A 10,843-nucleotide genomic window follows, 5' to 3' on the forward strand; every position below is an offset into this window, starting at 1 on the left:
TCTGTTATAAAAGTGTAATTTCACACTAGCATAGATTTCTCTTTATATACCATGTATTTATAAAAGTCTAACAGACTTACATACCTGTCCCTAGAACAACAACACAAAAGGGATTAAAAAACAACAACACAGTTAGCAAATAAAGAGAAAACCGCAAAAAAGAGAGCAGTGTTTAGTTCAAATAATAATAAACTTTATTGAAAAGATCCTTAATTGAAAAATCCCCTCAAAATCAGAGGGATACAAATGGAATTTAAATAAACATTTTTATTAATTTTTATTCATTCTTTTTTGATTGATCACTTATCAAGAGAGTCCAAGATGATGGGTTTAGTTGTCATGTGTTTTGTCTAATCAACACTTAGAAAAGCATTTGATTTTCAATTTACAATGGTACAATTCATAATACTCTGACAACTCAACAATAACATTTATAATCATTTTCATTTACTGGCCTCTTGTTTTTGCAGTGCAAAGCAACATCGCTTTACATTTTGAACAGGTGTAGTTACAAATAGTAGACATCAGAGGGCAGTAAAGAGTGTGACTAGTAATCCAAAGAGGGCAGAGTAAAAACACAAATCAGCATTTATCTGAACATTTCAAATTAAAGTTTCATCATATAAAGTATATAAAGTATTGTAGTTACACTGCGACCACCAGAGTGCAATAATTATTAGTCCAAAGTACACTCAAGAGCAAGACACACTGATGATGTATGGTGTAAAAAAAAAAACAGCACATGAACATGACTGTATTATTTTCCTTCCTACATTTACAAATTTGTCTACACCTCCCTCCAGGGACCACATAGACAAATAGCTCATTACATATGTTGACCACCAGATGGCAGTGTGTACAAATTAGTACAAACACTCGGTTGGTTGTAGTTAAGGGCTGCAACTAAATATTGATCACATGAAAGCAGAATACAAAACTTAAATCCAAAATGCATAAATATGATTTTAATATATAAAATATAAAATAGTCAGTTTTAATGCAAATGTGTATTAAAAAAATTAAAAGAAATTCAGCTATAGATATTACCCATACTCAACAAAAATATTCTATTTTCTTTATTCTCATTTATATCTGTGCTTAACAGATATAGATTGATTAGGGGGCAAATGGTTCCTACTTTTAAAGATGTTGTTATTTAACTATTTTCATAGGATGAACTTAGGAAAAAAATCAGGGAAGTATCTAATATTTAGTATTTATATTTTTTAATTAAAAACTGAAATCTTAATTGATGTTGAAGAATTTCCATCCACAAATTGCTGTCACGGATGATTCAGGCAGGTTTAAAACTGCAGATTTAATATTATTATTTTATATACAGGTCACAGGTGACGGCACCGTAAAGCTTACCCTGCTTTATCATCTATTTTATTCTAAATATAGATATTTGACATACTAAATACTCTAAATAAGACCAACAAGAGCTTGGTTCTTTTACATTTTGCTTGCATATATATTATTGCTAACTTTTTTTAATTTTTAATTATTTCTTTATTTTGAAATACTAATAAAATGTTACATATTTGTTATTGCTAGCTTTATTTTGAAAATTTAATAAGATGTTGCATATCTAATATAGCTTTAATTTGAAAGTCTAATAGGACGTTGCATATTTGTTATGCCAACTTAATAGCTTTATTTTGAAAATCTAATAGAAAACTTTATTTTTTTTTTATTGTTAACTGGACCCACATCTTCGTATTTTGAGACGTAAGGTCACAGATCAAGTTGCTCGATTTTACAAAATGGGATTGAGACAAGTTGCACATTCATTTTTCCCAAACCCAAATCTTGATTAGAAAACAAACAAGGACCACAAACCGCTAGAACTTGTGTTTGGAACCAGCTCTTGAGTTTAGCAGACAGGATCACTACTTTGTTTTGGTGCTTTGACAGGAGTGATCTGTAGAGGATCAGAGTCACTCCCATCCTCAGCACTGGGTCGGAATAGAGGGTAGATCTTGGTCTTTGCAGGGGTGCTACTATAAACTCTGAATAAGTTTCTCAGAAAGGGTGCACTTGCTGTGAAGGCACATCCTGTATAGGAGTAGATCAGAGCCCTGGCATCTACGTCATAGAAAGAGACAACCCCTCCTTCATAATCCACAAACACCCCAACCTTCTCAGACACATTTGACAGGGACAGGATGACAGGAGGATCTGTGTTAGCCTGGCAACGTCCCCAATATGAACCCAATGTCCAGCATCCATTATCAGGGCTGAGGGACAAACCAAGACCCTTTCTACTGATGGACTCTCTTGCCACTCCGACTTCCCATCTTGTTTGCCCTTTAAGCTGAACTTCGTAGTAGAACCTGCCGGTGGAAAACCCCTCATCTCCAAGGACAAAATGAAGGGAGTCAAACCTCATTGGGTTGTCAGGGACGGTCCTCTCTGTACCTCCATCCCTCACTTGTTTCCTGTCCTCTGAGAGGATCAGACAAGGATGTGCTGTGTTGGGATCCAGAGTCACTTTTATTGCATATTGCTTCTGGATGTACCCGAGCTCATCCTCAAATACGTTTTCCATCGGTTCCTCCTTTTTATCTACCCTGTTGACTTTACTGGTGATATTCTCCATCTGTTTGTTGAGTGTCTCCTCCATTTTGGACATCGCACGTCTTACAGTCTCCACTTGCAGGAGGTGTTGGACTCTCTCTGTAAAGGGATGTGTTGTGTTTGAGGGAGAGGAGACGGATGGGAGGACCTTGAGGAGTGTGAAGTCGTCCTCTGTCTTTGAGAGCTCTTCCAGCTCGGTACTCATCCGACTGTCCTCTGCGATGTCCAGCTGCAGTTGTCTGATAAATGCTTCAGCCTTCTGCTCTGCTGCTTTCTGCTTCCCCTCCATCAGGTCAATAAGCTCCATCTTTCTGGTCACAATCAAGGCCACCAGAGCATCAAAGGTCTTCACAGTTTCTGCCTTGATTTTGTCCAGTTCCTGTCGGTCTTGCATTACTGAATTTTGAATCCCCTGAATCACGTTCTGCTTCTTGCTCAGATTGTGCTTGACTTGCCTCTTCATGTCCTTCAGCTTAGTTTTCCTGTCCTTGATCTCCTCCTCTAAAGAGACAACTTCATGCATCTCGTGGTTATCCCTCAAGCACATGATGCAGGCACAGCTCTGGTCTTTCCTGCAGAAAAACTCTATCACTTTATTGTGTTTCTTGCACACCCTGTCTTCAAGGGATCTCACAGGTTTGATCAGCTTGTGCCACTTTAAGGCCTGGACAGAGTGATGTGGCTTTAGGTGACCGCTGCAGTAAGAAGCCAGACAAACCAGGCAGGATTTCGCTGCCTTATTATTCATCCCATGGCAGAGGTCGCAGAGCACCACCACAGGCCTGGGAAGGGAACCTTGTACAGCAGCTGCAAGCCTTGTCTTCTTGAAAAGCTCCAACATGTCTCTGAATTCTGTGTTGACTCGGAGAACAGGGGTCTTTTGAAACCCCTCCTTGCACAGTGGACACTGATTGGAGTCACTGGTGGCCCAGTAGTCTGTGATGCAGCCCTTGCAGTAGTTGTGGCCACAGGGAGTCGAGACGGGTTCATTGAAAACATCCAGACAGATGGAACACAAGAAATGTTCTTCAGACACGGACACTTTGGCGGAGGCCATACCTGGAAGAGAAAAGTGGACAGGACAAAGTAGAATAAAATCAATGAAATTAACTCAAGCTCACAGCGAGGCTTATCTGATAACTTAGTCTTGCATCACCTGTGTGTTTGTTGTGACCCATCCATTCACCCCAACCCCCCTTCCGATATGGACTTTGTCGCTCTATTTGCATCCCTCAAATACCCCCTTTGCTCCTGAGAGAATTGCTTTAAATGCCAAAGAACTTCAGCTACGCCAACACTACTATGTTTTTGCGTGAAGTGAAGCCAAAATCCCCCGGAGCGGGCGCTGCCATCTTGCTCATTTGTATCCAGAGTGTGCGCTGTAGAGATTTGCTGGTGGAGCATCTGTATTGTATTGATGTCCTGCCCCTTCCTCTACCCAAAACACACCTTGTGGCCTTGACGTGTTGGAACCCTCAGGTGGTCTCTGTCTGCAGCAGAACAGCTTCTTGTGTTGAAAGAGGGAAGGCACTGGGACTCTGACTCTTCCTTTCATGACTCTTCCTAACCACGCCCTGAGGAAGACCTGATGAGGGTCGAAAGCGGACGGCGTTTATTTCTTTGATATTGATGTTTTTTACGAGAGATGTCCTGATTCAATAAAGGCATTTCAAACAAAATCCTTTGCTTGGTGCCAGTTTGCCTGAAGAAAGCCCAGTGGCTTCCCTTCCTCAACAGTTTACTTTTAAGTCTTGAAGAGCACCTGGCATTCACCTGGAGTTTAACACCTTGCTACCATAATCACCCGGTATCCCTCCTTTTTCTAGTTTAGCTTCTCGTGTCGGTCTGAAGCAGATATTCACGCTGATGGAAAGTTCAATGACTGTAGTGTTAGTGTTAGTTACGTCTCCTCTCGCCATTCCTCCTCTACTCTGCTACTTGGGAACAGAACGCTGCAGGAGCCCCATTTGTCAACAGAGCTGTCAATCATGAGGCCACACCCCCTTTTTATAGCATCAAATAACTAATTAAAAGTAAACTTGTCAGAAAACGAACACTTGGACATAAATCAGCATGATAAGAACTAACTATAATGACAGAAACCATGTTTTTGATTTTAAAGTTTGACTCATGTCCCATCTGTTAACATGGAGGAGGCGGGCTTTATGAGCTATACTGCAGCCAGTCAACAGGGGGCGATAGAGAGGGTTTGGCTTCACTTTCAGGGAGCTGTCATGTCGGCCAACTTTTTATACAGTCTATGGCAGCAACACAGACCTACTTTTTGCTGTTTTGGGGAAAAGTATCCCACCAATATCGCCTGCAATATTTCCAGATATGTACGAAATGACCGATGCATCCTTTTTTGTAAGCACCAAATGGTAATGTATCCAGCTTTTTTGTGCACCAATTGCATAAATAAACTTTTGTGGTATTTATTATGTTGGTATGTCATAAGATACAATGCAGAAGATTAATAACTGAATTCTGGGTCATATCTTTGAATGCCAGTTCAGCACAGATGACCCACTGGAACTGCAGTGTCATACTTGTAGAAAGGAGGGCAGTGATCCGATAAGGGATGGAAGATATTAAGCAGTGTTCAGGCTCTGAATAAGAATAATAATAACTTTATTTAACACATTTGAAAGTGTTTTAGAATAAAAACAAACTAACATACATGAAATCCCAGATTTTAAATACTTCAAAGACGAGCTAGAGTTTGCAGCCTGATTGCAAAGGCTTTATCACCTTTGTGGACCTTTGGACATCACACACTCGAGGATCTCAGGAGGGGGCACGGAGCAAGAAGAGTTCAGATATAAAACTCAGGGCGAGGCCTCATGGGTCTTTGTAAGGGATCAATACTCTCTCTAATGTCAGGCAGATAGAGTTGAACTCTGGCAGCACAGTTTGAAGTGATCTAGAGGTGCAAAAGGGATTTTTTCGGGGTATTACATAACTCTAATTTTTTGTTATGAAGCCACACAACACACCTCAGTTAAACCAGTTATTTACCGTACACAGAACATGTGCCTGTGACTGTATTTAAAAGTGCTTCATATTTAAAATGTATGTAGTTCCAAATGTGAGCTAACTTTTTTCTATTACACGTTAGAGAAAAAAAACAGGAGAATGTATGTTTTAATTCATAAATTAAAAGGTTAGAAAAGTGAATAATGTTGATAATCAAAAGCAAAAGAGTCGTAACAGGTAACAAAGTGAAAACTCACCTGTTCAGATGTCACGGTTCTCGTCTTCTGTCAGAGGTGAAGCATGAATCTCAGCTCCGGAGAAATCTGCTGTCCCAGTTTCGTTTCCTGACAGCAGAGTGGACACACCTCTCCCCCACTGCCCGCCTCCGTCTGTGTGTGTTCACTCTTGTTCTTGTATCTTTATGAGGACCAGCTTCAGCCTTAGACCTTCAGAGTGAGGCTAGTTTCAGAAAGTGGAGATACTTTTGGAAAAGATGGACATATATTGAAGTTCACTTTTTCTTCTCCCAACTGAGGGAGCATTCTGGAAAGGGAAGACATTTTGAAAGGCACAGAAAGTTTTAAAAGTTAAGATATTTTAGAAATGTGCTGATATTTGTGCGAACTGATGAGATTCTGGAAAGTGGGACTTTTAAAAGAGAGGTCAGTGAGGACAATTTTTACGGGTCCAGATATTTTTTAAACTCAGACACGTTACAGGTTTGTGGACATTTAAGGAAAGTTTTTAGTTTTTTTTAAAGTGAACAATTTAAAGTTTGTGTGAGGAGTTTTTACTCGATAATGAAGATAGATAACTGAAATTAATACCAATGCTTCCATATGAGCTACAAAAGCGTACAAGACCATCAGCAACAAGATTGATTCTATCTTTACAGTTATTTTCAATGTCTGTAACCACTGCCGGGGGGTCGGTGTCCGACAAGGCGGATACCGGTAACTTCGCACTGCTAAATCAGCCCTTTTCTATATTTTACACAGCAAAGATCCGCAGTAGAGATACGATTGAATGTTAAAAAGAAAGCAGGAGATTTGTGGTTGAAAGACTACACATGTACAGGTAAAGAAAGAAATACGAGGTACCACTTTGTCCACAGGGGTCGCCAAAATCAACACAAGCCAAAAGTTCCTCACAGATACTGGAAGATCACACATACTGGAAAGCACAGGCTGCTTTGAGAGTGATTTTGGGTTGACATTTTTTTGAAACTGGAGACATTTTGGGATAGTGGACTTTTTGGAAGGAGAGGACATTTTTGAAAGTGAAGACATTAGAAAGTACGGGCAGGTTTAATCTTGAACCCTGCGTCCTCATACGGGGACATTACATTTTGGCTTCACAGCACCATAATATTTAATTCAGCGAAACTTAGACCCGTTGGTCTCATTCATGGACACTTTGTCCACCACCCTGTGGTCACAAAAGCAAATTACACTGATCAGTGTACATTCAAGATGGCCGTGATCCCGGCCAAAATGTGTTACAGTCGGTCTCTACAGAAAACTCCACCAAAACAAAACCTCTTCAGATTTTATGATTGAAACTTGTTTATTTAATGCGTATTAACAGTTGTAGCTTGATATGGCAGACACATGTTACTAATTTCATCAATAGCAACAAGCTACAACACCGCTACGACAAGGTGCTCACATGAGGACATTGGGACTTTTTCAGTGTAACACAAAGACAGTTCTTAGGTTTTGTCTGTTGTCTTATGTTGTAAATAGTTTGGTGTATGTATTGTTAGAAAGAGTTATTTTAAAGAGTGAAGATTGATCGACATGTTCAAAAACCGGAAAAAGATGGACTCCTTGAGAAGCGGGGACGTTTTGGGAAAATTGTGACTTTTTTGCAAATTCACGTTTTTATGAAACTAAAGACATTTGTGTAGAAGATGTCTTAAAGAAAGTGACGATTTTTGGGGAATTGATGAGATTTTGAAAACAAAAATTCTGTTTTTGTGGAGTTTTTTTCTATTCAAGGCTCTTTATGAAAAAAAAAATAGGGGGAGTGAGGACAGTTTTGGACAGCGATGCTTTTTGGAAAGTGAGAAACGTTTTTAAAATTCACTTTTGGTGAAAGTGTGGGGATTGTGGCAGATTGACATTCATACAAAGTGGGGACCTTTCTTCAAGACAGCAGATCTCTTTTTCTTTTCTTTGAAGCAGTTAAAGTCGACTAACATTTAATGTATTCATTTATATATTAATATACATTTTTGTGAAGTGCTGCCGTGTGTTTATGTTTTGGCTTATTTCTTAATCAATTCGTGACGCCAGCAAAGCTTCAGCGACATGAACTGAATTAAATGAGAGAGAGAGAGTGGTAGAGAGAGGTAGACAGACAGCGTGGAGACGTCGAGAGAGAGAGGGGGGGTAGAGCGAGCTATAGAGACAGCGGGAGAGAGAGAGAGAGAGCCTCAGTGTTGTTTGTGCTGCCATCAGAGAGGAGAGAGGACCTTCATCACCGGACAACCTGCGGCTTGTTTTCAGGTAAAAACACCTTCACCTGAAGGATTGACATGCGCGTGTTTATTCCTCGTGACATGCGGATGGTTGATTATCATGTGTCTGTGTCTCGTGCTGTTTCTCTGAGAAGATGGAGAAGCTGATGGAGGGGCGCTGTTCAAACCCCTGAAATGAACCTGTTTTACATCCGTTGTGTTTCCGGACAGTTAATTTCAGCTCTTTTAAAAACGAGCATCGTGTGATTGTAACGTGCAGATGAGTTTAACACACAAACCTTTATGTCTGATTTGTGTGTGCGTGTTTTCATTGTCTGTCAGCGGGGCGTTTTTCCCATCCTGCCCGTTACTACGCACATTGGCACAAACCACAAACAGCGACTGTGGCGTTTATTTCTCGTCGTAATAATTCGTATGGATCGTAAACATCGCTGGTAGGTTTGATCTGAAGCTGTGTGGGACATCCTCTATGCTTCATTTGTGCGTGTTTTTGCGGTATTCTGTCTCCCCGGTTTGGTTTGTTGTAAAATGGAGGCTGGATGGAGGAGGAGGAGGAGGATGCTGCCATGGCCTCCCTTCCTCCTCCTCTCACAACCTGCTGGTGCACATCACATGGCGGACACACACCCTTTAAATCATCCAAAATAAACCGATTTAAACGATCAACTGTAGAGGAGCGTGGACTGTCTGCGGCTATCAGGCTTTAAGATGAGATTATTGCTGGTTATTACGGTGGTTTCCAGGTCGACCAGTGTTCCCACAGGGACCGTGTGTGTGTGTGTGTGTGTGTGTCTGGATAACCTGAAGTCTGTTATAATGATTCAGTTCAAGGTCATTTTAAACTTACTTTACAGGATGGAGTATTCTGCATTCTCTTCGACAAACTGTATGTTTGTTGATTTAATATTTGTTCTATTTATTTGGATGTTTTGGGTAATATACATATGTTCGCACTATATTATTGTACTTAGCCCCTTTTTATGCAGAGATTCTGGAACAACGCTGTAATGAACCTTTGGCATGAATTTAGCTTACTGTTAATTGGCCTTGCAAGCTTTATATACATCACTGTTTGTACTTACATGACTATATGCAGTATAACTTGTATAAAAGCCTTGTAAATTGAGCGTGAAGCGAGGTAACGTCAGAAAACACAGACATTTGCAGTCTGCTTTGCCTGCCAGTCAGGGGCTGTGGATGGGCTCAACAACGTTCACCCATTAGACCAGCGTTCAAGTTCAGTGTGACACCAAAAGTCTCTACCCCAGCCATGATTTGTTTTCTACGGAAGCCCTAAGCAGACATGCATCCATACATGTTATTTACTGTTTTCTGGTTGTTTTGTCGAGATCTCGACTTATTTATGTCGAGATAACTGCGCTGCACCACCGTCACGTCAGATGATCATGACTCGTAACCTCAGAGCTGCAAAAGCACAGAACAAACATAGAAACAGGCTTAACTCATTAGACCTCATGACTGTGGGCGATGGCAGCAGGTCCTGCTCTGTAACATCACAGTGAGCAGCAGTTATCACGAAAAACCAGCTTTGTTATCTCGAGATAACGAGATAAACAAGTCGACAGCTCCAGAAAACAACTGAAATGAGGAAATAAAACGTAAGAATGTATGTCCGCTTAGGGCTTCCGTAGTTTTCTAAACGTAAACAAGTCGTTTTTTTGCCAAAACCAAACCAGACACGAGTTTTAAACAAAAGAAGCCAACGCTTTGTCATTCAGTTCTGTGTGCCTGCTGCAGCTTCATGATCCTCGCACACCTCTTCTCTGTGTGTGCTCGCTTTCACGTTTCATATTAGTGTCCAGGCTGACTCATATGGTCTTGTTGCGTAACCTTTGTCGTGGCCCCCGCTGAGTCCTGTTTCAGATGCTGATTACTGTTCTGTTCAGGCAGCCAGCTGAGACCTCAGATTACATAAAACATATAGACACAGAGACGAGTAATTAAACGGGAAAATTAAACCGACCGAACGCCACAGCAGGAAGATTTCATCAGCGTGTGAGAGCTGAACAGGACGTGTGTTGCAGTTTCCTGATATGTTCATGTGAAGACGTGATTATTATTTTGTGATCTCAGGTTAACAAGCTTAGTTTTTTTTCTGCTCTAAAATCAGGAGAAACCTTTTGACTTCACACAAACGTGTGCGCCGTTCAGACTGCAGCTGCTGAATAAAGCTGCTGAATAAAACAGATTCATCACCTAAAGGACAAATGTTTAGGAAGCATTAAGGAATCCTTTGAAGTCAAATTTGATCCGGATGGACTTTTTATCATCAAATCCGAATCCCCCTTTGTATGGAGGTCTGATGCAACTGATAGCAACTGTTAGCTTAGCATGTGGCCGCTGCTGCAGACAGACAGAAACTGATGCAGATTAAAAAACAACAGAGCTGCTGTTTGAAAGTGTGCAGCTCAGACTATAGAGACATCCCATACGGCCATTTGACCTACTAAATGATCTGTGTGTGTGTAAGTGTGTGTGTGTGTGTGTGGACGGAGAGATAAAGACTGGTTCACTGGTTTAACTGGCTTCTTGTACTGGCTGAATGCTGCTGCTCTGCTCACTGCAGCTCAGAGTGCAGGGTAATCGTATCAGTTCAAATTGCAAAAGAAAGATGAGACATTGAGGTTTCAAATGCAGTTTGAATGGTTCAAATCTGTTCAGGAAGTTTGGAGATATCTGTGTCTCAATAAAGAAAAGTCTTCTTTGCACAGGTGAGGGTGAAGGTTTTAGAGAATGTATGTTTTTATGTTTTTACATTCAAACATGACAAACGTGAACATGACA

General features: G+C 40.7%; 2 protein-coding genes across 3 annotated transcripts in view; one reads left to right on the forward strand and one right to left on the reverse strand.

The window, feature by feature from the left end:
• Positions 1-171: 171 nt before the first annotated feature.
• LOC138597241 (E3 ubiquitin-protein ligase TRIM39-like) lies at positions 172-5,883 on the reverse strand. Its single transcript, XM_069668816.1, has 2 exons — positions 5,814-5,883; positions 172-3,639 (listed from the first exon to the last, which is right to left on the reverse strand). The coding sequence occupies exon 2, from the start codon at positions 3,635-3,637 to the stop codon at positions 1,877-1,879; it is 1,761 nt and encodes a 586-aa protein (XP_069524917.1). The 5' UTR covers positions 3,638-3,639; positions 5,814-5,883; the 3' UTR covers positions 172-1,876.
• A 2,099-nt stretch (positions 5,884-7,982) lies between these two features.
• Positions 7,983-10,843, forward strand: part of clip3 (CAP-GLY domain containing linker protein 3) — an 18,370-nt gene continuing 15,509 nt past the window's right edge. For both annotated transcript variants that reach the window (XM_069668149.1, XM_069668150.1), the window contains exon 1: positions 7,983-8,066. The gene's annotated coding sequence lies outside the window, so the exon portion shown is untranslated. The remainder of the gene's footprint in view (positions 8,067-10,843) is intronic.

The sequence above is a fragment of the Semicossyphus pulcher genome, unplaced genomic scaffold (assembly GCF_022749685.1).
Source record: "Semicossyphus pulcher isolate SPU_LCO1_2020_fin unplaced genomic scaffold, fSemPul1.0.p SCAF_19, whole genome shotgun sequence".
In the NCBI taxonomy this organism is placed as follows: domain Eukaryota; kingdom Metazoa; phylum Chordata; class Actinopteri; order Labriformes; family Labridae; genus Semicossyphus; species Semicossyphus pulcher.